The sequence below is a fragment of the Fusarium falciforme genome, chromosome 3 (genome assembly GCF_026873545.1).
Source record: "Fusarium falciforme chromosome 3, complete sequence".
In the NCBI taxonomy this organism is placed as follows: domain Eukaryota; kingdom Fungi; phylum Ascomycota; class Sordariomycetes; order Hypocreales; family Nectriaceae; genus Fusarium; species Fusarium falciforme.
Genome location: NC_070546.1, coordinates 1,449,058 through 1,474,593, shown reverse-complemented (window position 1 = coordinate 1,474,593; position 25,536 = coordinate 1,449,058). Strand labels below are relative to the sequence as shown.

Genomic DNA, 25,536 nt, shown 5'->3' with positions numbered 1-25,536 from the left:
ATTGTAGATTAGTTAGATAGTTACAGGAAGAAAAAGGATTGGGTCTCTACAGCTGCCGTGTCATCCAAGGAATCAGCACAATATGAGAACGATATTGGAAGTGAACTTGTATAAAACATCTTAAAAAATATCTTGTTCTTATTATTGTTGCTTTGCCCTAATTCTTAGATAGGGATATGCTAATAGGTTGTCCCATCTTCCCCTTCTTTTTCGACTGTGAGTTATTATCCCTTCTTGTGCAGCCGTGAATCACCGTCCCTTTTGAATATATAAACACCTCTTCCATCCCCTCTTCTCTTCCTCTTCTTCTTCTTTTCTCCTCATCCCCTCAACCCTTCCACCTCCTCTTCTCCCTTCTCATCCAGACATTATGCCGCGCGCCACCTCTGAAGAGGGCGAGGTCGACCACATTGACCTCACCGCCAATCCTGAGGACCTCATGGAGCTGGATGAGGATGAGGACCGAGGGAGAGAAGAATCAAGCCTCTTTCTCCCCAACAGCATGACGCCACCTCCTTCCACTGACGTTACCTTCGTTGATCTCGTCGCCAACGACGGTGAGCCGGACGATGAGCCAGGAATTCCTCGGGGGAGATCCGATTCTAGTCTCTTTGTCCACGACGAACCCGACGACGAGGGCTTCATTGAAAATGAAAACAACGATGGCGACGACAGCGACGACAGCGACGACACTGTCATCAACGTCGACGATGATGACAACGATAACGACATGAATGACATCGATGACAACAACGACAACGATATGAATGACAATGATGACGACAACGAGAACGAAGACAATGATGATAATCACATGAACGATAACAACAACAACAACGTGAACGACAGTGATGATGACAACGAAGACAATGAAGCCAACGAGGACAACGACGACAGTGACGATAGCGATGACAGTGACGACAACGACGACGACCAAAAGGACGCGGACGCTGCCCTTCACGTGGCCCTCCGTGAGGAAGGCATCACTGAGCCCGAGTGGGCTGAAGGGTGCTTGAGGACTTGCAAGCCTCACTGGGATGAGGTCGCTCATTCATTCCTGAGATACCGTAGGCGCTTCATCCACAAGGCGACCGAGCTCCGAAATGCCAAGACCAGACGTCGTCAACGAGTCCGTGAGCTCAAAGCCAGAATTCGAGTGCTTGAGGCTCGTAAGCGGCATCGCCCACACGAGAAGGTGCGTAGCAACTTGGTGATGCATTTTCAAGATGCACTGACAGGTGAAAGTCATGGCCCAAAGTCATCCGCCTCTGGATCGAGGATAGGGAGCAGCTGCCCCCGGAGCTTCAGAATTGGGAAGCCATCTACAGGCTTTCGTGCAAGGAGGAGAACATGTCGTGGTGCTTCAGCGCGCAGAAGCCCCCCAAGACGCACCCAGGCCTCAAGCTGCGTCGCCCCAATGAGGAAGAGGACAAAGAGGAAGACGATGAAGAAGAACTCCCTGCTCCAGGCTCCGGCCGAGGGCCACCTCCAAATCGACCGCCGCTTCTAGGTCAGTCACCGCCTCCAGGAGGTCCACGGCGATCCTCCCTTGAACGACTCGACATCGAGGTGCAGATCAAGATCTTCTCCTACCTCTTCGTCTTTGAGCGAGAGTTGGTATATGTCATCTCCCGTCTAGACCCGTACCGCGAGGCAAACGAGGTGCCTCGCGACTGCAACGGTCGAGTCGCCCTCCTGCGCCGCTTCCACATCGGACAGGAGAGCGTCTCCCTGACGTTTGGGACCATCAAACCACAGGAGCTCCTCGCCCCGCTCCTCGTGTCCAAGCACTTCAACTATCTCGGGGCCAGCCTCTTCTACGGAGCCAACACGTTCGCATTCTCTTCCATTGGCGAGTAGGGTCGCTTTGCAAGCGGAATTGGCGCCAGGCTCCAGCATCTTCAGCACGTAGAGATCCTGTGGATTGGCTCCCAGCGCCTAATCTACAGGCGCGACGAGAAGGGCCGGTACACGTCGCGACGGACGCATCCCCTCGCCTTATTCAGCGAGGTCCACCGCCTCAAGTCCATCTCCATCTACACTCCCGAGTCGTCCAACGGGTACATGCGGCGCAAGCACGAGCCCCCTCACATCGTCGAGTACATGGCCAAGAAGACGGCCGGGCAGCCCAACTATCGCCGCTTCCGCGCTCTGCGAACTATCCAGGGGCTCGACTACCTCCATACGCTCCGCGGGCTCAACGGCATCACCTTCTGGGACTACGATAAGTGGCGTGACCTAGGCCTCAAGCTGCCCGTCCGCGACTGGACCTTTGTGAGAGACCTCAACAACACAGTGCGCCGCGCCAAGGCGGAGGAGGCCATGGAGCTCTGCAGACTTCGCAAGCTGGCCCCTTTTGTCATTGGATATCGCCCTCGCAACCGCATCATGAACGAGATCGAAAATTTTGTCAACCAGTACTCGCCGGGCTGTGGTGGGCAGGTCATCGACCTAACTATGGACGATGACTAGACAGGTTGGATTGCGACGGGCAAGCACATGATGGAGATGTAGGAGAGGAGGATATCACATCCAGGTTGGTAGCTACATAGGAGGCAACAGTTAGCACTGAGGGCATGATGAGCTTCATTTCAATCGAAATCTCGATTTTTGCTGAACAAGGTAGCCCAGGGACCATCTCTAGCAATTGATCGCTTGCAGACATACTCATAGTTATCGTGCTCATCCAATGAAGCTCAACAGTAGACACAAGACTCACAAAGTGATTCAAAGACATTGAATTGGCTCGAGATCTATAGGTAGCCTAGCCTAGCCTACTCCAATGCAAACCGACCTGCCCCTGTCCCTCTTTGTAGGTATACAACCGGCCCAACACCATCCGACGCGGATTCTAGCTGAAACGGAACGTACCGTGCGCGGCACTTGCAATATTCAGTACACCACTCCAATTTCTTTTCTTCAGATGCCCATGCCCTCCGAAAGCCGTCCTTGTATGTGTAGCGCGGCGTGGTATCGTTGAATGCTTCCTCTCTTTTTTGATTCTTGTCTTCTGGCTCTTTTACCCCTGTACTCCAACATCTCAGTTAGTGGGGTAGTGCCACGAGCGGAAAGTATCCATGACGGTGGTGAAGACGACGAGAAGGATACCACCTCCGGGGCCAAGACGCAGAACCTGTCAACATGTCAGCACGAGAATGGCCTCATGCGCTCTCAGCCCAGAAACTCACCTTGGGCAGGAAACCCTTGTAAAGAGCGCTGAATCCCTCTTCCTTGGCCACGGTAAAGACCGCGGGCCAAGCCCAGTTGTACTTGGGAACCTGGCCGGGGACCTTGGGGGTGTTTTGGATTCGGCTCTTGACCACGTCGAGGGGCGTGTTGAGGATGGTTCCCACGGTACCACCGATACCTCCGGAAATCATGTCGTTGAACATCTGGCCCTGCTTGGTGTCGGACTTGGGGAGAAGCTGTCGGACCTGGAAGATACAGCCGAAGTAGCCGGCGTTCCAGAGGATGTGGCGCCACATGGTGCTCTCGAGACCCTGGTATAGAGTGAGGGGGCCCTCGTTCTTGACCGTCTTGACGACGCAGTCGACCATGCCGTTGTACTTTCCAGCCGAGGCCTTGTCTTGCAGGCGGATCTTGACGAGCTCGAAGGGGACGACCACAAATGACTCGGTGGCTCCGGCCGAGGCGCCTGTGAGGATGGAGAGCTGCTGGTTCATCGAGGTGACGCCAAACATGTTTCGGTAGATCTTGCCCCATTCGTCGTTGGCAGCGAACTTGGTGGCTCGCTTGGGAGCCTCCATGAGGATGGGCGCAGAGATGCCGCGGTAGAGTCGCGAGAAGCTATCGCGGGGTTAGCATCAAGAAGAGTCTGGAGCGCAACTGCTGGCGCATTGGGCATTTACCCCTCCTGCTTGATGATCTTGCGGAAGCAGTCAAGCATGCCATTGTAGGCGTCAGCGCCGGCGGCGTTGGTCTGGAGTTGGCTGTTGAAAATTAGCAATTGGCTCGTATCTTGGGCGCCATTGGAAGTATTACACTCGGGTCTTGACCACGTCAAGAGGGTACCTAGAGAGACTTGTTAGTTGAGTGTCTCAGAGGCACGCGACAAATGCGATCATACATGACCAGAATCTACAACAAGCGGCAAATTAGCAACAGCCAACTCCAGGGCAATCGGCGCAATCATACCTCCGAGACGCCAGCAATGGCGCCTAATCACGAAAAGTCAGCCATTGAGTCCGGGCGAAGCGCCAAGTTCAACATGGAGATGCCTACCTGCGGCGAACTGGTAGACGAAGGGGAGGGGCTTGTCGTTGTTGGACATTTTGGCGACTGGACTGGGCGGCCTAAGACGGGAGAACACGGGCAAGGACAAGAAGAGAAGAGAAGAGGCTGAGCGGAGATTGTCGCGGGTTGTCGAGAAAAAAGAAGAGAGGAAGAGAAGAAGGAGAGAGAGAGAGTCAGAGCAGAGATGGCGACCTCCGAGCGAAGACCGGGCCGGGGAGGGAATTTGTTTCGGTGGTGGTGGTGGTGGTCTTATCGGGCTTAGCGATAACGGGGTAAAAGCAACTCCCCCCCACAAACGGAGGAGCTTCACGGTGGAGGTCAACGGCTAGAAATAGGACGACGCCGAAGGGGGCCTAACAAGAGTGGATTATGTTAGGATTGGATGGGATGAGTTTGACTGTGGAGATGGGCAAGAGACGGCGAGAGAGCGAGACCTGGGGGAGGGGAAGTTATTAGCTTCTACAGACCAATTCCTCGGTGAGACGGTAGGTCAGCCAGATCCCAATACGCCGACTCTTCTCCGACCAGGTGACGATCGCTTGTCTGCTGTTTTAGGAAAGAGGATGAGATCACTTGTTCCATCCAACGGTTTCTACTTGAGCCTAATGACTTGAATTCAAGACACATTTTACTGTCAGGCATGCTCCTCTCAACCCTTTTTTCTACCCAATGATGAAATAATCCATCTTGTGCTACCCCAAAAACGCCGTCATATGCAAACCCGGCTGTCCGATGCCCGCCACCGGGCTTGAGGCTCCCGACCAGAGAGACGCCCCAAGAAGCAGGAACAGCGTTAGATTTCCGGACGGGGACCCCTTCAGCTCTCTCCTCCGGTACCTGAATGGGTAGGGCATCGGCACTGGAGGGAGGGGGAGGGACCCTTGTCCCTGCAGAACCTTTCCAAAACCCTCGCCCTGTCCCTCGCCCGATAGGCTCTGCTAAAGGGAAGCCCTGACTGCAGCCACGGCTCCACGGGGCCGGGACGTCAAAAGGAAAGAAGCTTTCTTTTGCTCCAAAAGACGTGGGATGGCGAAACCGGGCGTGGGAGGGACAAGTCGGCGCGGAGACTTGCCGGTTGTGCATCCGAGCCGACTTTTGGAGAGTCGAGGTTGACGACGAGTTTCGGCCATGGTTGATTTACAGGGCCAAGAAGCCGAATCCGACACCAAAATGGGAACCCTTCCTCGGAACATTTCTGATGTGCTGTCTCATGGCATCATCATCCCCCCCGCGAATTGCTGCGCACGCGTCCGGTCAAGACACCGGGCGGCCACGGCGTCCGTCCCCCGTCGACCGAGCGGATGCTGAGCGTCTCCCCAATCCGGTCTAGCCCTTGGATTCAGCAACGCGCTGAAGACGGGGACGGGGTTTGGAGTTGAGTGTTTGAAAAGGCCGCAAAACTTCATTCATTGGCATGGCCCGGTAATATGTGTGAGTTCAGCGTACGGAGTATAGGCCAGGGCCATCAACTCGCCGTTATACCACACTTCAACCGAGCAACTCGAAAACAACATCAGAAGTATGCCCAGTCAATGTCAACAGCACTTTATTAATCCTCTCTCTAGCGTGCGCTCGTAATGGCCCCTAAAGTGACCATCGTATGGTTTCTGCGGTTCCGTATCTCCTCGACTTGCCAATCCGTTCGTCCTTAACCTGCCTCTCCATCTGAGCGTGAGTGGTGATGCTGTCTCAGCGCCTGGACCAGCCAGCCCATCCTTGACCGAGAATCCCTGGCTCCCTTGTGTCCGGTTGCGAGGGATGCTTGCTCACTCACCCCAAGCTGTGAGATGCAGCAACAACCACCTCTCATCTCCTTGTCCCAGGTGCTTTGCACCCCATGCAATCATCGAGCTCCCCATTTCTACATTACGTAGCTGTTCCTCCTTCAAAGCTACCCTTGTACCTATGTTCGCCCAGGCCATAGGTACCAGCTCTCCAGCTGCACCTGCAAACTGACTCGATGCGGGTTCCCGAATCTTTCCTAGATTATCATGACGCTTCGACCCAGCTGAGGTAGAGGTGACACGTTTGGCAGCTCATCAACTTTCTGATGCCGGGAATGCCATCACAAGTCCCCTCGGCCTCCGACTTCATCCAGGAACAGAGTTCTACAACGGCAAATAGAAGACGCCAGGTCCGACCATGTGGCAGAAGCTCGGGTTGAGTAACAGAGCTCAACAGCTGCACACCTTGTTGCCGCGAGCCATTATTGGCTCTTCTTCGACTCAGTAAAAGGGACCCTTCTGTAAGTGGTACTCCGTGGCGGGGTAATAAGGCCAGGGCCAGCTTGAGTGCGCGTTTTGGGGCTTGTTTTTGGGGCAACTGACGCGCACAATCGGCCCCTTGGTACAGAGTACATGCTTCCAGGGCTGCCTAGGTCGAATCTCCAAGTCATCATCTACCAGTGCTTCTTTGCCCTTCCAACTTGACAGAGTCTTGACTCGCAAAGTTTTGCAGCTCAAGACCTTTATCGCACCCATCAAATTCGGCTGCCAACATCAAAATCATCGAATTTTGCTCCAAAACCTCCCCCGACGACCTTCAAACGCCCCTTTCGACCCCTTGTTAGTCGCTCCCATCTGCGCTCGGTGGCAACTTATATCCAGCTCAAAACCCGTTGCGACACGCCCTGCATCAACCTGACAGCGCCTCTTGCTTCATCCAGAGCTCGTCCGACCCTTCCGAGCTCTCCAGCGCCTCAATTTGCACCTTTAAACAGGCCGTGACCCATCGAGTTCACAGCGAGGTGCCTTTCGCGCGTGGGAGAGTCCTCTCGCCCCCTGCCCATGAGTCACTTACTGTGGAAATACTACTGGGAAGATGATGTCGATAGGTTTCGGCGTCTGCTGGCCCCAACCAGCTACAACGCGCAGGCTGTGTCAAGGAGCCCGGCCATAGGAGGGTCCGGCAGCTTCTTTGGAGGAAGTTATGGCGGCCCAGGCACCTCTCCACGATCAGCTACCAAGCAGCGCCGGGCATCCGGACACCCGCAGACTCCAGCCAGGTCCAAGGACGCCAACACGAACCTCGGACGAGCCGAAATCAACAGCCGCGACCATGCCGGCCTGACTGTCTTGCTGCGCGCCGCCTCCTCGACCGAACCGAATGCTTACGAGTTCGTCCGCGCCCTTATCGAACATCCTGCCATCGACCTCTACGCCCAAGACCCCGAGAGCGGCTGGAATGCCCTCCACCGATCCTTGTATGCTGGAAATGTTTCGATTGCGCGCTTGCTGTTGGAGAAGGAACGGATCGATTTGACGAACCACAACCTGAGCGCCGTCAACAAGGTTGGTCTTTTGATCAAGACCAAGGACCATGAAGGAAACAGTCCTTTCGATGTCTACAACTCGACGATTGCCGCGAGATCGCTGAACGATACGGACGATGGAAGCAGCTCGGATAGTGACGCTGATAGCGTGGATAGTACAGGCGATGGGGCACATCAGTAGGTTCACACAGAACATAGACCCCCTGACTTGGCTGACTGTGGTCGTAGAACGCTCAAGGTCCCCCATACCTTTCAGTCTTCCATTGACGGCGACGAGCTCTTTGTGTTTGGGAGCAACAAGAATGTGTCCCTAGGAGTTGGCGACGAGGATGATCGACAGTATCCCGAGCGCATCCACCTCTCCCGTCCAGACCTCCTTGTGCATCGGTTTCACCACTCGCACCTTGAAAGTCTGGATATGGACGCTCCTGCCTCACTGGATCTTGACCAAATCCCAACCTTGGTCCGCAATCGTCCTTTAATTATTCAAGATGTGACCATGTCAAAACTTCACAGCGCCATCTTGACGACCGACCCAGTTTCAAATCTCTACATATGTGGAGTTGGACGCGGAGGAAGACTCGGTCTTGGCCATGAGAATACCCAGTTTAGGTTTGTGCCTGTGGAGGGCCCCTTTATAGACAAAAAGGTCCATCAGGTTGCCCTTGGACAGAACCATTCCATGGCAGTCGCAGGAAATGGAGAACTCTGGACTTGGGGGTTAAACTCTTGCTCGCAGCTCGGATACGCGCTGCCACCACCGATGAAGGCAGATGAAGAACCAATGAGCCTCACGCCGCGCCAGGTTTTTGGTTCCCTCAAAAAGGAGATAGTTCTTGGTGTGGCTGCATCAGCGAATCACTCGGTTGCCCACACAGGATCCTCTCTCTTCACCTGGGGGCGAAACGTAGGGCAGCTTGCTCTCATGGACGCCGACTCCAGGTCGCTCGACGTGCAACCTACCCCCAGAAAGGTTGCCGCATCCCTCCTGGCAGCCCCGATTGATATGGTCTCGGCCATCGACAGAGCTACCATTTGTCTCCTCTCCAACCACACGGTCTGGGTTTTCAGCCACTATGGCTACAACCTGGTCAAATTTCCATTCCCCGACGTTTTCACAAATCACACTTTGATGAATTCTTCCTATTCAAATCGGTATGACCCGGGCCGAAGAGAAATCAGTTCTATTGCCTCAGGAGGCGAGACAATCGCTGCGGTGACGGCACGCGGAGATCTCTTCACGCTACATCTCAACCACAAGGGGGACCCCAGCCAATCTGCCGCGTCCACCACCAACCCGGTCAAGATCAAGAACGCCCTGACTCAGCCCCAATGCATCTGGGATTCACGCAAGGACGGGGTCGCCTCCGTGGGAGTCGGCGAGCATGGTTCAGTCATCATCTGTACCGAATCAGGGGCTGTTTGGAAACGAGTCAAGCGTACTAAGGGCAAAATGACTGGGTTCGCAGAGTCGGGAGCAAAGCGCAAGGACTTCAAATTCCAGCGAGTTCCCTACATCACCAACTGCGTGGCCGTTCGAAGCTCCATCTTTGGCGCGTTTGCTGCCATCAGAAAAGACAGCAAAGTGATGGCTCAAGAGATCAAGATCTCGGAAAAGTCACTGCGCGACGAAATCAGCTCTCTTCTTTGCCTCAACAGTTTCCGGGCCCCTGACCTAGGCGAGACCACGACTGGTCTTGAAGCCTTCGAGAAGGCCATCGTCCGCGAGAGGCCTGGTTCGGTTCCTTATGAAATCCTTCGGTCATCCAACATCGTACAGCATCTGCTGAATTGGCTTTCAATGAACTCGTTCCAGTTTGACGATATGAACATGGCGGTTTGCTCGTCTGATGCACCCGAAGTGAGGATACCAGTTCATAGCTGGGTTCTTGCAGGGAGAAGTTCAGTCCTGCGGCATGGTTTATCAGAGTTGCGCAGCCGTGGTTCATTGTTTAGCACGGATTCCTACAGCCTCCAAATCGACGAGGACAAGGCCTTGCTGACGCTGTTTGGGGTTGATATTTACACCGTTCTCAACATCGTTGTCCACGCTTATCAAGACAGTTTCGTGCCTGTGTGGAGGTACACACGCGAATCACCAGCGGATGCCCCCCGTTTCCGGCGTGTCAGGACTGAGCTGATGAAGATGGCGACGAAACTCGCCTTGCCCAAGTTAGAGGCAGCAGTTCGCTTGCAGACAGGGGTGGACGAGTCTCTCGATGCCGACTTCAAGCAGGCGATTTATGACCCTAGCTTCTTTGACGATGGTGACATCATCCTTGAACTGGATGGAGAAGATGTCACGGCCCATAGCCAGCTACTATGCCAGCGATGCCCGTTCTTCGAGGGCTTGTTTAATGGCCGTTCTCAAGGTCAGTGGCTCGCCGGACGTCGGGACGGCATGGGCGAAGCGGACAAGATCAGGGTTGATCTCAAGCACATCGATCCTGACATCTTTCACTACGTCATGTCATTCATCTATGCCGACATCGGGCAAGAGCTTTTTGACGAAGTATCGGTGGCCAACCTCGATGAGTTGTCAGAGCTTGTCCTGGGCGTCATGAGCGCTGCAAACGAGCTGATGCTTGATCGGCTCTCTCAAGTTTGCCAAAGCCTCATTGGAAAGTTCGTCACCACGCGGAACATCTCAAACCTGCTCAACGAGATCAGCCCGTGCTCTGTTACAGAGTTCAAGGACACTGGGCTTGAGTACATCTGTCTCCAGCTCGAATCGATGCTTGAAAACCACCTCCTGGATGACTTGGATGAAGACCTTCTTTTTGAGCTCGATGAAGTAGTCCGTGATAACCAGCTTGCGCGGCTTCCATTTGCCCGGAGCGGAAGGGCAACCTTGCTACTTCATGAGAAGTATCCAGAGCTGGCTGCTGACATTGACGAAGAGCGACATATCAGAATCAAAGAGATGGCATTCAAGGCCATGCAGAAGGAGGATGAAAAGAAGCTTTCATCATCCTTCAAGGCACGGATTGGGAGCCTGGATGATGGTAGTCCCTTACAGACACCAGACACCCGGCGCAAGTCAAGAACTGCACGCAACGAACCGTTCAGTCCTAACCTGCGACCCAAACAGTCACAGGCTGAGCTGATCTTTGATATGGACGACGAGGATGACCCGACGCTCACCAACACGCGGTCACCCATGAATGAGCCGTCCAGTCTCCGTCTCCCCATCGACACTGAAGACATGCCACAGCTACCCAAGGCTTGGAGGGAAGCCAAGGGCAAGGAACCTTTGGATGTTGCCCAGAGTCCAACGCCCAACGCCTTCTCTTTGTCGCCCACGCTGCAGCCAACAGAGCTAGAGGTTACGAAATCTTCATCAAGTGCCATGTCAAAATCCGGTGCGCCCTGGGCATCTTCTACGCTGGCCACGTCAAAGCTCGACTTGAAAGACATCATGTCAGAGGCATCTACATCTGCGCTGACCGCCGGACTCCAGGCGCAAAAGACAAAGGACGCAACTGCCAATAAGCCCCAGACGAAGATATCACAAAAGGAGCGGAAAAGACAGCTTCAAGCGCAGGCGGCGGCTGAAGCGGCGGCCAGAGATGAAACGGCCAACCGAGTGCCATGGGAACCAGTGCCGCCAGGTGGAAAGCCTGCGCCTTGGAAGACAGCTAGCCCAGGGCCCAAGACATCGTTGAAAGAGGCAATGACGGCAGATGCCAAGATCTCCGGAGTACCGTCTGTCAAGGCCAAGCCGCTGGTAGCTTCCGAGACCAAGCCAAAGTCTGCGACACGTCGCACCGCGTCACCCGACACAAGGTTTCCGGGACAGGGTCGAACAAACAGCTCCCCCACAATTGTCGCAGGACCCTCAGCAGCCCAAGCCAGCAAACCGTTGGTGCCACACTCCAAGTCGTACATAACACCAGCACCCAAAGCCGAGCCGACTCTCGGGTTCACCCTGGCGGATATTATTGGTCAGCAAGAACGCGAGCAGGAAGCTGTAAAGGAAGCCGTTGCGAAGCGGTCACTCCAAGAGATCCAACAAGAACAGGCGTTTCAAGAGTGGTGGGACCAGGAGAGCCGGCGGACACAAGAGGAGGAGGCCAGACGGAAGCAGAAGGAGAGCAGAGATAAGGAGAGCAAGGGGGCGCGACGAGGCAGGCGAGGCAGAGGGGTGAAGGCCAAGAATGCCGGTGAAGCGGCAATAGATGGTGGGCAAGGCGGCGGCGGAGGAGCCGGTGCCAACGCCAATAGCCGGCCATCGGTCAGTGGTCGAGGAGGAAGTGGTCGAGGCAGAGGGGGGAAGGGACGAGGTAATAAATCCCAGGCTACGTGAGGGAGGATATTGGATTGGTTTGCATTCGAGGAGCATAGGACTCGAGAGGAACTTGACCAGGTTGAAGAAGTTGAGTGCTGAGTAGATGGTGTTGAGTTTACGTTTCCCCGTATCTATTGGCTTAACCGTGGCTATCTAGCCGAGGACAATGTATATACATTCATGTTTGAATGGGACATGTGAAGTCAGGGACGTAGAAAGCTATAGCCTTTAGAAGTAAAGGTTATGCTAAGCATAACTGTTCAAGGTGGCCGTAATCTCAACAGACTACCCATATCACCATGCAGGTCTGATGGCTCAAGGGCCAACCTCGATAGCATTGATTGTCACAGTTCTTTCATGCCTCATGCTCAAAGTATAGCATACGTCCGTGGGACAAAGAAATGCGCTACTATCAATCAGTGCGCCGTTACTCCAGCAATACGTTGTCATGGCTCTCAAGGGATACAAAGACAACATGAGAAGAATGGATCCATGAGCATGGCAACACCACCATGAATGGGCCCATTCATGTGAATATGGATCTGCGGGGTCTGTAGCACCAAAGACCATCTACGATCTACCAACAGGCTAGACTGGAAAGAGAAGATATAGGAGCAAAAGTCCATCCTCGGATGAGGAGGTGGTCAGGCCAGGCAGCTTATCTCGAAAGCGCCTGAAGCGAGATAAGCCCACCTCACCTCAAAGGCTTGGAAGGCGGGGGGAGAAGCGGCCATGAGTCAACCTACCGTGACTCGTTTGCTCTGTGAACTGTCACAGCGTCCATCACGAGCCAACCAGAGCGAGGAGGAGGGAGCTGCACGTTTCCCATGTAGAGCAAGGTGCTTGTTCAATGCTTGTCCATGCCCTGATGTTGCCTGATGAGAGGCGAGAACCTCTGCGGAGAGGGAGACCCTGAGTGATGCCACGGAGGAGTGGTGGAGTGTAGGACTCCCGTCTCCAAAGGTGTAGAAGAGGTCGCCGGCTGTGGGGGCCGAGAACAGGCGCCGGCCGGGAGCAATCAAAGCGCTGGAAGTCAGCACCCTGCAGGGGTACCCACCGCCCAGACGCGATTCGAAGCATCCACTGAACCGCACTGACCACGTCCCCTGGAGGGCCATGCTCAGTGGCCGTCCACTTTGGATGGTGATCCCCCATTCGGCAACGCAGGCGATCGAGGCAGGCAGTGGAGGATGGATCCAATGGATCCGTTTGCCGGAGCCAAGGTCCATCCATTGTCGTTATCTCGTCTCTCTCTCGACCCCGTCTCATCCGCGTCTTCGTCTCCTCTCATCCTTCAATTGCCGCCTGACAAGGCTGCAGCATAATCAGTCTTTGTATCAAGAACTTTGGACATCCATTAGCTCACCATAATCGGGAGCGACTCATTACATCCCAGCATTGACGCAGGCTCGACTCAGAGAGAGACGCATATGGACCTGTGACGTGCGGCTCCAGCCGATGACGACAGCCGCCCGTCCAATCCACTCCCGGTCGCCCATCACGAGGCCCTTGGTTCTTGCGACGTCGTGACCTCCATCTGCTCTACTCTGCTCTGTCTGCCATCTCCATCGACTCGAGTAAGCAACTCGTCTCTTTCATCTAGACTTTTGTTGCGGCTGCAGCGACGGGACGAACGCTGCAGCAACCCGACCATCACCATCCAAATCGTCACGGGCACAGACATACAACAACTACACAAACAAACCGAGCTAGCCCTACCTACCCTTGCGTGGGACAGGACAGTGCAGTGCTAGGCCCTCTTTGCTCACCCATCCTGTACCTTCATTGACGACAACCCTGGCGGCTGCGTCTGGCTGCCTTGCGCTTATCCCCATTTCCCTCTAACTTTGCGCCTGCATCTTGCTGTCAACGGCCCAAGCCTGAGTCGCCAGCTCACCGTCGGCATCAAAGTGTATTTTTTATTTCCCACTTTCATGCGCCTGTCCCTGACCGACCCCGGACCGATACAACTTTACTCAAGAAGCTCGCCAATCCCTTGAAACCCTCTCCGCTCCCGACCATCCTGCTCCCAGAGATATGAACCATGGATGAGCAGGTCCGTTGGCCGACCAAGATCCCTATACGTTTGTGATCATTCCCTCCCGACACCTACCACGACCCTCCGCGCACACCACCACCTACAATGCATCAACAACCCCGAGTCCCGGCACGGGTCTCGAGCCCCGGCGCGAAGCCCCAGACGAATCTCCCCCGATCAAATACTGCCCGAGAAGCCGCGTTGGGCTCCCGGCCTCGCGCTGGGTCATCTTTCTCAAGTAGAGATGCTCCGAGATCACCGACTCTTGAGACCCCACCGCCTGTGGGACTTCCCGCCGATTCTATCAAGAAGCTCGATCAGATAATACAGGTACGAATGGGATGGATACATTGAGCTCGATCCCGAGGTGCTGATGCTTCATCTGCAGAATTTCTATGCAAAGACAGCAACATTAGTCCTCGATTCCCGTATTAAGATCAAGCCTGCACGAGGAGCCAACGGCGCACGGAAACCTAACAAATGGGTATGTCTACTGGCTCTTCTACGGTGGTGTGTTGCTGACCAATGAATAGTTCCAAATCGAGACGGATGAGATTGACGACTTTAGAGATGATCTCAAGATCTGGAAGACCTGTGGCAGTTTCGAGAACCACCCACCTGCGATGGTTATCGAGGTGTATCTGGACACATCTCGCTTAAAAGAAAGTCAAAGTCTCGTCATTGTTGATGAGAATGGCAAAAGATGGGACGTGATGGAGCAGCTCAACTCCTCAGGGTCCTCGACCGACAGCTCCTCTGGCGCATCCCGGAGGAGTTCTGAGGTCATCATTGAGAGATGGAAAGTTGAACTCAAGCACGCGGGCATGCCGCCCACCGACTTTGGCCTCATCCTGCCCACCGTTTACAAAAAGGCCATCGTCTTCTTCCGCTCACTCTTCACCGCCACCCGCCTGCTTCCAGCGTGGAAGTTTGCTAGCCAGGGACCAGCTAAGAGCTCCCATCCAGCACTTACCCCTCGATGCAGAGTACGCATGTCCGATTCAGAGCGTCCACGATATGATCAACTACGGTTTTCCATCGATGGGAGACCAGATAACGTAACAGAGTACATGTTTGGTGATTTGGAGATTCCCGTGGGACGACTGAGCACTGTTGTTACGTATCGTAACGACTGCAACTTCCGGGTCGATGACTCTGAGGCCCTATTGAGCTCTCGTTTCATGGGCGTAGACGAAAACTTCTTCCGACCTTCACTTCCTCAGCAGACTGATAGGCCGCGTGTGCCGATGGCCGAGGTCGGGTCATTACGAGATAACCGTGCACGCCCGAATCTGAGTGATATGCAACAGGTTTATGGAAGCCTTTCGACGTTCCATGGAAACGTTCCTTTGGGTACCAGCCCCATCTCAGCGCTGAGGGCAGTACGGGCCCCTGGATCTGACACCAGCTCACCTCCTGGTTCTCTACCAGTGCACAATGAGGTGGATGGGCCAAACTCGTTACCAACTCGGCAGGGCTCAACCCGAGTGCCGGCACGAACGGAAACTCCTCATAGTCGCAGGCCATCAGTATCATTTCAGCCGTTCAAGGCTGGCTCGTTGTCGGGATCGCCCGTTCCCCGCCAGATCGAGCCCGAGCCAGCCTCTCCCCAGTCCCTGACGCGCCCGGGGATGATCCCGTCTCTTCGGCAACCAGGCAACCGCACGTCCCTCACGGCCGGTATGCCGGCATCTCTACGGGGTGGGCCCCCTCAGTCTGTCGACAACGCCGTCACCGGGTCTCCTCGGCCGGCCTCGACAAGCCGATACAGCAGCAGCTTTACCCACCGCCGTGGTCGCCTGTCGTTTGGAGGTGCCAGCAGGGCGGGTGATGATGAGCAGGGCAGCAGTGGAAGACAGAGTCTGGCTTCATCAGTGGTCCAGCCAGGCTCGGGACTTCTCGCTGAAGTCGCCGGCACCAGCTCCGAGTCGCTCCAGAACGAGGATGATAACATCTCCGAGTTCCTCAAGGCACTCGACAGCAAGAAGACGCTAAAGAGCTTTGAGCCTTCGAAAAAGGGAGAATCGGCCACAAACAGGACGGTGGCACAGCTTTCCCGGTTTCACATGATGAAGGACTCCAACAACGCTCTTACTGAGTCGATGACATCGTCGGTGCAGATGCATCGATCATCAAGCTCCTCTAGCCGGCAGCTGACAAGTGTGCCGGGGATGGTAGCACCAGCGTCCATGTCTGCGTCGTCATCTCCAGGAAAGCCTTTATCGCCACATACACCTCACACTCCAGCGATCCCATCTCGGCTAAGCGAGAATTCGATCATTGACTACAACAACCAAGGCCGGATCGCTGCACAGCAGAGGCAGGCGCCAGATAGTGCCCTGCCCGGGCCCATTAGGGAGAACACGGTCACTCAAGATGGTACTGGAGCCATCGATATACCCCTGTCACCACGACTGGGGACCTACCAGCGACGGGCGAGCTCTGTCGCATTACAGAACCGCGCGATGGCTGATGAAGATGAGACGGACCTGGCATTTGCGCATCGCAGCATCAGCTTGGGGGCGGATGACAGAGAGGTGCCCAGCCTGAGCATCTTGCGGGGCCGACAGGCGCAGCTGGAGGAGGAGTCAACGGCAAGGGAGTCGAGCAGACTCCAGCCAGCTGCCGAGATCGAGAGTACTGACCCACCAGAAATGATGCAACAAGGACTCTCGGAAGACAACCCTCCTGAAGGGCTCATCCCAGCGGTGACATCCAGCTCTCCCTTTGGACGACGCCGATATATGGGAATGCCTTCACACAGGCAGACGCCACCGCAGTCTTCGCGTGGAAGCTTCACTGGATCCATCAACCGGCCGGGACGTGGAGATGATGACTCTGTCGGTGAAGAGCCATTAGTCTTTGATCTCTCAGAGATGGATGCCCAAGGCCGACGGAGCATTGAAGAGGGACGGAGTAGTGCCCAGGGCGCGCCAGGCATCGGCTCTGACCGAGCGGGATACGAGAGCCGCAGCGCCTCGCGACGAGGGTGGTAAAGGCCCTGAACAACAACAGCTTGTGTACATTTTATGTGCTTTTTCGGCATACTCAAGCCATTTACACGACGGACAGATACAGCATCAACTTGCTTCAGACAAGAGGAGGAAGATATACGGGAGCCATCTAGAGCAGAGCACGTAGGTTTATTTCGAGGACCCAGGAGTTGCTGGCAGGATGGCGCATGGGTGTCACTTGGCTAGGTATGTAGGAGGTGACTTGCTGTTGATGAAGTGATTTGGCGTCAACGGGGGCTTGTAGGTATGCATTACAACTTGGAAGCACAGAATGGATACGGAGTTTTTCGTTGCTTTGACGAGGGACGGGGTCTAGCCAGGGCTGACTGCAGGGCTCTGATCTCGGACTCGGAAGTCAGGTTACTATCAGGTTACGTCGAGTCGATACTGACCTATCCAATGTTAGAGTCCTTGATAGCTGAGGCGTCCTCTGTCGTGAATTTGTTCCCTCCCCTCCCACCTGTAGGACTCGGTCGCGGCCAGTTGCGCGTCCGCGGGCTCGTGACGTCTTTGGTGTGGCGTCTGCTTCTCCAATTGTGGCACCTCGGGCTCGGAACCGAAAGAGCGAGATGAGAAATACACGTATTCCAACCCGTATGTGGAGATTGCATGGGTATCTTGGAGGTAGCTCGGGCTAGTGCTTGTGTGGCGCGTGCGTGGCCTTGCTGGGAGGGGAGAGCTGAGCCCAGAGCTCTCTCTGCCTGGTCTGACTGGCCAGAGCAAAGTGAACCGGCGGGAAGGCAGCTAAGCCCCGCTGATTCCCATGGATGACGAACAGCGCGGCGAAGGAAGGAAGGACGGACCTGGAAGCCTGTTTAAACATCCGCCCACGCAGCCTTGGAGTCCCAAAGCCAATCTCTCTTATTGACCATCCATATCCCTGCAGTCCACGACGACTTCTCGCCAAAAGGAACAGAAAAGAAAGGCCTGAGGGACCGCTCTGTTCTATTCAGCCAGAGTGACGTGTGGAGAGCCACTTGCGCAACGACGCCGACGACCGACGATAAACTGGGGTTCCTGTCCTCACATCATCACCACCAACAACCTACCCAACTACCTACCTACACCTACACCATCTCCCTTGATACGCTCCATACCTAGATACCCCAGGCATCCAGTCAAACCAAAACACCTCGGCATCTCGACCCGACGCTGCTCTTGCAGTCCCCTTTCCCCGCCGAGACCTGCCCGCACCCACCGATAGCTTGATACCCAAAAGACAGCAGCCTGCTTGGCAGCACCAACCATCATGTTTCGAGCCTCAGCTGCAGGCCCTTACGACGATGTCGTCAGTACGTTATCCGCTCCTCGTCTCGAGCTTCGTCATGCAAAGGCGTCTAGCTAGGCACCTCTTTTTTGCCCATATGCTAACTCCAGGACAGTCAAGGCGACTGACGAAAGCTTCACCTCTGAGGACTGGGGCGCTATTATCGAGGTCTGCGACAAGGTCTCGGGCGACCAAAACGGCCCTAAGGAGGCCGTCCAGAGCATCATCAGGCGCCTCGCGCATCGCAACGCAAATGTCCAGCTTTACACCCTCGAGGTACGCTGGAGCCTGTTCACAACCTGCCTGTCTCCAACTAACTCCGATATAGCTCGCTCATGCGCTTGCGCAAAACTGCGGTAAGAGCATGCACCGCGAACTGTCTAGCCGCGCCTTCACCGACGCCCTCCTCCGTCTCGCCAACGACCGTAACACGCACACACAAGTCAAGTCCAAGATCATCGAGCACATGAAGAGCTGGTCCGACATGTTTAGCGACGACCCCGAACTGGGCATCATGAGCGAGGCCTACCACCGTGTCACACGAAGCAACCCAAACCTCCAGCCCCCGAGTGCGCCCCAAAAGCAGGGTCTCACCGACCTGGATCGCCAGAAGGAGGAGGACGAGCTGCAGATGGCACTCAAGCTGAGTCTACAGGAGGAGGAGCGCAAGAAGGTTGCCGCCGCCGGCCCAAGCACACAAGCCGGACCCAGTGCTCAGACAGAGAGTCCCCCCCCTCCCGTGCCCGCCGGCACCACAGCTGCCACCGTTAGCCGAGTGCGTGCCCTCTTCGACTTTGTGCCTTCGGAACCTGGTGAGCTCGAGTTCAAGAAGGGTGATATAATTGCGGTTCTGGAAAGCGTTTACAAGGACTGGTGGAGGGGCTCTCTCAGAGGCAAGACGGGTATCTTCCCACTCAACTATGTCGAAAAGCTGGCCGACCCCACGCCGGACGAGTTGCAGCGCGAGGCTCAGATGGAATCAGAGGTGTTTGGCGAGATCAAGAATGTCGAGAAGCTGCTCACTTTGCTGAGCACCTCCAACACGGCACCCAGAGATGAGGATAATGAGGAGATTGGCGTAAGTCTCTGGTCTTGAGCTTCCTGTGCTCAAATATGCTAACAACCCGGCAGAAGCTATATCACCAGACTCTCGCTATTCGGCCAAAGCTTATCAAGCTGATCGAGAAGTACTCGCAGAGGAAGGGTAAGTCATAGGATCGTCGCGGCGTAAGTCATGTCACTAATGTGGAGCAGATGACTTCACACAACTGAACGAGAAGTTTATCAAGGCGTGCCGAGATTATGAGGCTCTGCTCGAGTCTTCCATGGCTCATCCTCCTCAGCCCAACTATCAGCAGTATGCCATGCGGCCAGGTCCACCAGGTCAAGGCTATCCCCAGCCCGGCGGATATCCTCCTCAAGGAGCGCCTCCACAGGACCCAGCACGATACTATACTCCCGGACCAGGAGGTTAGTCACCCCGATTGCCGCTTCCATCGCTTATACTGACCAACATATCCCAGACCGCCCTCAGTATCAGGCTTCATCTCCTCCACCCAACTTCCAAAACCAGGGCCAGAACCCCCAAGCACCCTTCTATGTAGCTGGAGCTGAAGTCCCTCCTGGCTCGCAGCACTTCCCCCCTAGAGACGAGGCTCCCGCTGGCGGCAAACAGCCTGCTCCCATCAGCACCTCTCCCGCACAGAACTACACTCCCTACTCTCATCCTCCCCAAGGCGCCAACCCCTATGCTCAAGGCCCCGTAGGCGGTCGACCAGGCAGCACGTACGGAGCTCAGGAGTTGGCAACATCAGTTTACGACTCACCTATTGCAACCAACAACCCAGCCTCGACATACCCAGGTCCTGCATACTCGCCCGATGAGACAGCCGACAATGCTACAGCACCACCAGGCCCCTATACCTCCCAGCAACAGCAGCAACCTCAGTACCAAAGCTACAACCCTCATGGCCAAGCACCCCCTGCTCCCACCGGTTCTGCCCCTCCCCCACCTCAGAGCGTCATGACGCCTCCTCCTCTGCAACCCGGAAACGCTGCTGCTTACGATGCCCGCCATGGTCTCCCTAGCCAGAGCGGTGGTGCTGGCGGCGGTCAACCTCAGTACAAGCCCTATGTTCCGCCTGGCGATGGACCCTCTGCCCCAGCACCGGACAGCTATTACCAGAGCGGTGGTGTGTACTAGGTACTTGTGAGCGAAGGACATGGAACCGTCGTCGATACAGCGACAAGAGGATTTCTCCATAGCCTTGGTGTTTCTTTCCCCTCCACTGGCTCTGCTTAAATTTACTTGATCTACATAGCACATGTGTGTCTGTTGGGTGGTTGGTTTCCCCAGGTCTGTCTCGTCACGTCTTTTTTTGGGTTCTTTCGTGTATGATACCACGGCCGCAACCATTCATTCTTTGGGTGATGGATGACTGGATGAGGAGTTTGTGAGCAGAAGAAGGGAAGAGACGGCTTCTGCCTAGGTAGCTAGCAAGAGAAGACGTGAATTTCAGCTAATCGGCACCAAAACATACAGTGAAGGATGGCAAGAAACTTGACAACATGAAGGCTAAACTCGACAACGCCTTTTGTAAGAATATTGTAATAACTACTAAACTTCAACACGAGAACTACTGTTGCTATTTGTACAGTTGAGATCTAGTTAGTAGTTATAGCGAGTAGAGTTGACTGGAATAGGAGGCAACAAATGTCCTCAGGGGGCAGAAACTGACGGGCCCTCTAAATTTGTTTAAGGAGCTCTGAGATCAGGTCGGACTCCTTCTCAAAGAGAACGGTCGTTTGCTCTCGCCAGACACTTCAGTCTCCCGGCTAGCGGTAAACCATCTAGATCTAGTATGTTTATCCCATAGCACCAGGGTTATTCAGTAGTGCTTTCATGATAAACTCGTGCATATGTCATTATCGGTATCTCATGTTCTAAAAACCCTCCAACGCCATGTCCAATGCACTCTATGCACGCCATCCGTAGCTCCCCGCCCCTTTCCAAGCAACCAATTGCACACAATGGTACATAGACGCTCACCACCTACGCCCGTAGACGGCGCTCTCCTCCTTTCTCGGGCGTCCGGGCCTTCGCTTGATCATAGCCGCGGCCCTACGACCCTTGTCGTCGACGCTGTCGCCATCTTCGTTGGCGGGACCGAGGAGATCATCGTTCTGGGCAGAGCCTGGCTTGAACAGGGCAATGATCTCGTTGAGGCCAAGCTTGAAGCCCTCCTTGCGCATGCCACCCTCGATGGCCTGCTCAGCAAGGAGACGCTTCTTCTCCTGAAGGTCGAGGATACGCTCCTCGACCGTCTTGGTGACGGTGAGCTTGTAGATGATGACGTCGACGGTCTGCGTGAGACGGTGGACACGATCAATGGCTTGTTCTTCAACAAACTAGGTCATGTTAGCAGACTGTTCCAAACAAGTTACGGATACAAAGACACGTACTGGGTTCCAGAATGGCTCCAGGATGACGACACGCGTCGCCGCGGTGAGGTTGAGTCCCAGACTACCGCACTTGAGACTGCACAGCAGGATGCGCGTCTTGGGGTCACCCCTGAGGCGACGTAGGCTCTCTTCTCTCTCGTCGTTCTTCATGCTACCGTCGTAGCGCACGAAGGAGAATCGTTCCTTGCGGAAGAAGGGCTCGACGAGGTCAAGCATAGAGGTGAACTGGGAGAAGACGATAAACTTGTGCTCCTTGACCTCGGCTTGCAGGATCTTGATGAGCTCGCGGATCTTGGACGACGCGAGCACTTGAGGTGAGTGAGGATCGCGCGACGGGTAGAAGATGCTGTCATCCTCCTCGGACGAGAGATCCGAGTCGTCGTCAGAGCCGGAGTCTGTCTCTGACTCCGAGGCCGATGAACCCGAAGCGGCAGTCGTATCAGCTGCTGTGGTATCAGCCGTAGTAGTATCGGCTCCCGTCGTATCGGCAGTTGTGGTATCAGCGACGACTGATGGCTCATCGTCCAAAGTTTGGGCCGCCATCCGCTTCGTAATCTCCATAACAGACAATAGAGAGCCATCCGAGTCAGATGCCTCACCCATGGAGCGGTATCCCTTTTCCTTCTTCGCAGCCTCGTCGTCCACAACAAAGCTGCTCAGATTGCTCTGCTCCTGGACCTTGCTCTCCTCGTCCTCCGAGTCGTCAGAGCCGAGCCAGTCACCTCCGCCCTCGGCGTTCTCGTCCTCCTCACCACCAGCCTTGCCAAGATGGAGAGATCCTTGCTCGCCCTCGGAGACAAGCCAGGAGCCCTCTTCCTCGTCGTCACTATCGACGATGGCATTGCGGTGTCTGGGTTGCCGAGCTGCCTTCTTGGGTGACTCGTCAGCCTCCTCGTCCTCGTCATCGCTATCGACAACGGCATTCCTGTGTCGAGATCGAGGGGCCTTCTTTGGTGATTCTTCCTCGTCGTCATCGTCACTATCGATGACAGCATTTCGGTTCCGAGACCGAGCAGTCTTCTTCGGTGACTCCTCTTCCTCATCGTCATCACTGTCCACAACAGCATTGCGATGCCGAGGTCGTCGGGCCGTCTTCTTGGGTGACTCTTCAGCATCATCCTCAACGATCTGCCTGTCAACAACCTTCTCGTCGATAATCTCTTCCTTCACCGCTCTCTTGGACTTGTGCTTCTTCTTGCTCTTGTCTTTGGACTTCTTTGGCCTCTCTGGCCGCTCGTGATTGTTAAAGTACGCCAAATCATCATGACACTCGGTGCAGATGTCTCTTCCCGAGCTGGTGTCCTCGCTGCTCAGTCCTCGTCCGCAGATGTTGCAGTCTTTGGAAACAACGCTCATACCAGCAAACATGTCGGCCATGGCATCAATATCCGCGTCTTGCGACTTCTGGCTCGAGTCTGTCGACAAGGCGTCCTTGTCCTTCTCCAGCTTGCCTTCGACAAGCTTGGGATGGTTACAAGCCTGTCGCAGCCGCAAGAGCAAGGTCAAGGCGTTGGCGTAGTTGACCCTGCCACGCATCATGGCTTCGATGCTGCGGTCGGCGCGCGCCGCCAGTCGATCGTAGAACTTGCGCTCTGCAGGTGACAGCTCTGTCGCCACGGTCACGACCTTGCGCTCAGTGACCTTGAATCCCGTAGCGGAACCTTCGCCCTCGGCCGACGGCTTGCCACCGGGGTTGAGAGCACCGGCTTCTTTGAGGATGTCCTTGGTTCGGCGCTTCATGAAGCATCTGAGAAGACTGTGAAGTCTGCGGATGGCAATGTGTCCTTTGCCGTTCTTCAGGGGGAGGTCAATGTGTTCCTTCCACTCCTTGAGGTCATCGTAGGGTCTGATACGGAGGAACTTGACCAGAGATTGTAGCTCATCCAAGTTGTTCTGCATAGGAGTACCCGACAAGCACCACCTGTACTCGGAACGCAAGGCATAGCAGGCCTTTGTAGCCTTTGCATTGCGGTTCTTGATGGTATGAGCCTCATCAAGAATGACTCGCCACCAGTGTAGACCAAAGAATCCTGCCTTGACACCATTCTCGGCGTCGGATGAATTGCCATGCTCCGAGACCAGAATCTGGTAGGTTGTGACGACAACATCGTAGAGGGCGAGGTCCTTGAACCGCTTAGTGCGGTTCGGTCCATGATGAACACAGACTTTGAGCCCATGGGATTTTTCCACTTTGTCCTTAATTTCGTGTTCCCATTGTCGGATCAAGGCCAGCGGGGCCACCACCAGTGTTGTCTTTTCGATGTTTTCATACTGCTTCTTCCAGCCAGTGCCATCCTTCTCCGGCTTCTGGTTGGTGAGAATCAGCGAGATGGACTGGAGCGTCTTTCCAAGACCCATGTCGTCGGCGAGAATGCCACCTTTGGGCACCCTGCCTCGCTTGACGGGGCCGAGTTCTCGCCCTCTCATCCACTCGACACCTTCCACTTGATGAGGCAGTAGCTTCACCTTGAGGCCGTCGACGGAGCCATCGTTTATCTCCTTGGCCTCCTCAGGTTTCTTCTCACCATCACCTTTGGTCTCCCCCTCTTCGTCTTCCCCTTCGTCCATGCCACCCTCAAGCAGAGCTTTCAAGTCGGCACTGGCCTTGGCGGGGTCTGTATAGAACACCTCATCACGGGAGTACGAAGGCGGAGCAACGGGGGCGTTGGAGCTAAACATTTGCATCGGCGGTGGTTTGCGGTCTTGGTAGGTAGGCGCTCTGGGTCCCGAGACTCTGGCAATGCTGTTGCTGCCTCGGCCGTCGAGGTGATGCTCGGGGCGGGTCCTCTGGTGCAGGAAGACGTCTGCTCTCTGCTTACGAGACGACATCATCTTGGCAGGATGACCGAATGTGGGAGTAGAGGTGGCGTCGGTTGGATTGAAGGGGTCGTTCATGGTCTTGACGCTCCCCTTGACGGAGTCAAGGCCACGCATGAGGGCGGTGATATCATCGTCGGGGGACTTTTCGCGGGACAGGTTACCGCCATCCTTGGTAGGATGTAGGGGCGCCTTGGGCGGCGCACGTTCTTTGACCATGTCTCCGAGTCACGCAGGACGGTAGAATCGTTGCGGTTTGTGTTGATCGTCTCGTCGTCTGTCGAGGCGGGGGTTGGCGGGGGCAACTTGGAGAAACTAAAGTCTTGCGTCGACTCGAGGGTGCTCTGGTGTTTAAATGCACAAACTGGTACCAGGCTTGTCAGTCGTAGGCCTCAAAGACGCGTCGTCACGGCAGCTCATGAATGGTCAAAGCCTTGAGTGAGGTGATGTGCCATCTCGTGAAACCGTTGTGTACCTGGAACTTTGGCTAGGGTCCCCGTTTGAAAGCGTTTGTTTGCTGCCCGCCCTGGATGACATAATGCATTGCCCCAGCAACTGGACCCCTCGCCCCCAATCATACGGTCGCGTGTAGCCTGGGCGCGTAAAGCACTGTGAGGCCGTGAACTGCAGTGAGCCGCACCACAAGCCACGGCGTACCTGATCCCTGTTGTCACAGTGCCTTCAACTGGAAGTGACCTAGAATCGACATGCGCCACTCACACAAGCCACCCAACGACGAGATCTTGGACGTTGCTGTCCAACTTTAACAAACTACAAACACTGTAGCCAGGTTTGTAAATGATTAGATAATACTCGTATGGGCATGAGTATATATACTAATTTTAGGTTTCTTAGCTCTCCTATCGAATCCCCTGGTCTCAAAACTAGATCAGATGTCTGAACGCCAAGCTGGAAACCGACATATAGAGGACATCGATATCCGTAGTTACAACGCATTTTTAAGCATGGATAGAGTGAAAAGAAATCAAAATGACTTTGGGGGGGGTGGATAATGGAGAAAGAGAAAAACAAAAGTCAATCGTCGTAGGAATACGATATTGATGAGCACACTTGTTAAATCCCCAAGAGCTATAAGCAACGGAATGTTCAACCTCACTCCACAGA

At 55.0% G+C, this 25,536-nt stretch overlaps 6 protein-coding genes across 6 annotated transcripts; 4 read left to right on the top strand and 2 right to left on the bottom strand.

Annotated features, from left to right (window-relative positions):
- Positions 1–370: 370 nt before the first annotated feature.
- On the top strand, positions 371–2,472 carry NCS54_00379000 (Hypothetical protein; the record flags this gene model as incomplete). The annotated part of the gene is made up of 3 exons (XM_053149347.1): positions 371–1,195; positions 1,246–1,856; positions 1,950–2,472. 3 exons carry the CDS (start codon positions 371–373, stop codon positions 2,470–2,472), a joined length of 1,959 nt encoding a protein of 652 aa, XP_053005322.1.
- A 568-nt stretch (positions 2,473–3,040) lies between these two features.
- Positions 3,041–4,291, bottom strand: NCS54_00378900 (Hypothetical protein; the record flags this gene model as incomplete). The annotated part of the gene is made up of 7 exons (XM_053149346.1): positions 3,041–3,133; positions 3,189–3,807; positions 3,870–3,950; positions 4,003–4,032; positions 4,088–4,098; positions 4,156–4,178; positions 4,243–4,291. The coding sequence occupies 7 exons, from the start codon at positions 4,289–4,291 to the stop codon at positions 3,041–3,043; spliced, it is 906 nt and encodes a 301-aa protein (XP_053005321.1).
- Positions 4,292–6,983: 2,692 nt separating this feature from the next.
- Positions 6,984–11,831, top strand: NCS54_00378800 (BTB domain-containing protein; the record flags this gene model as incomplete). Its single annotated transcript, XM_053149345.1, has 2 exons — positions 6,984–7,702; positions 7,754–11,831. The coding sequence occupies exons 1-2, from the start codon at positions 7,041–7,043 to the stop codon at positions 11,829–11,831; spliced, it is 4,740 nt and encodes a 1,579-aa protein (XP_053005320.1). The 5' UTR covers positions 6,984–7,040.
- Positions 11,832–13,956: 2,125 nt separating this feature from the next.
- On the top strand, positions 13,957–16,847 carry NCS54_00378700 (Autophagy-related protein 13; the record flags this gene model as incomplete). Its single annotated transcript, XM_053149344.1, has 3 exons — positions 13,957–14,181; positions 14,240–14,335; positions 14,385–16,847. 3 exons carry the CDS (start codon positions 13,957–13,959, stop codon positions 16,845–16,847), a joined length of 2,784 nt encoding a protein of 927 aa, XP_053005319.1.
- Positions 16,848–18,114: 1,267 nt separating this feature from the next.
- NCS54_00378600 (Class E vacuolar protein-sorting machinery protein HSE1) lies at positions 18,115–20,335 on the top strand (the record flags this gene model as incomplete). The annotated part of the gene is made up of 6 exons (XM_053149343.1): positions 18,115–18,157; positions 18,248–18,408; positions 18,461–19,210; positions 19,264–19,336; positions 19,387–19,602; positions 19,656–20,335. 6 exons carry the CDS (start codon positions 18,115–18,117, stop codon positions 20,333–20,335), a joined length of 1,923 nt encoding a protein of 640 aa, XP_053005318.1.
- Positions 20,336–21,177: 842 nt separating this feature from the next.
- On the bottom strand, positions 21,178–24,630 carry NCS54_00378500 (Hypothetical protein; the record flags this gene model as incomplete). Its single annotated transcript, XM_053149342.1, has 2 exons — positions 21,178–21,540; positions 21,595–24,630. 2 exons carry the CDS (start codon positions 24,628–24,630, stop codon positions 21,178–21,180), a joined length of 3,399 nt encoding a protein of 1,132 aa, XP_053005317.1.
- Between the last annotated feature and the right edge of the window lie 906 nt (positions 24,631–25,536).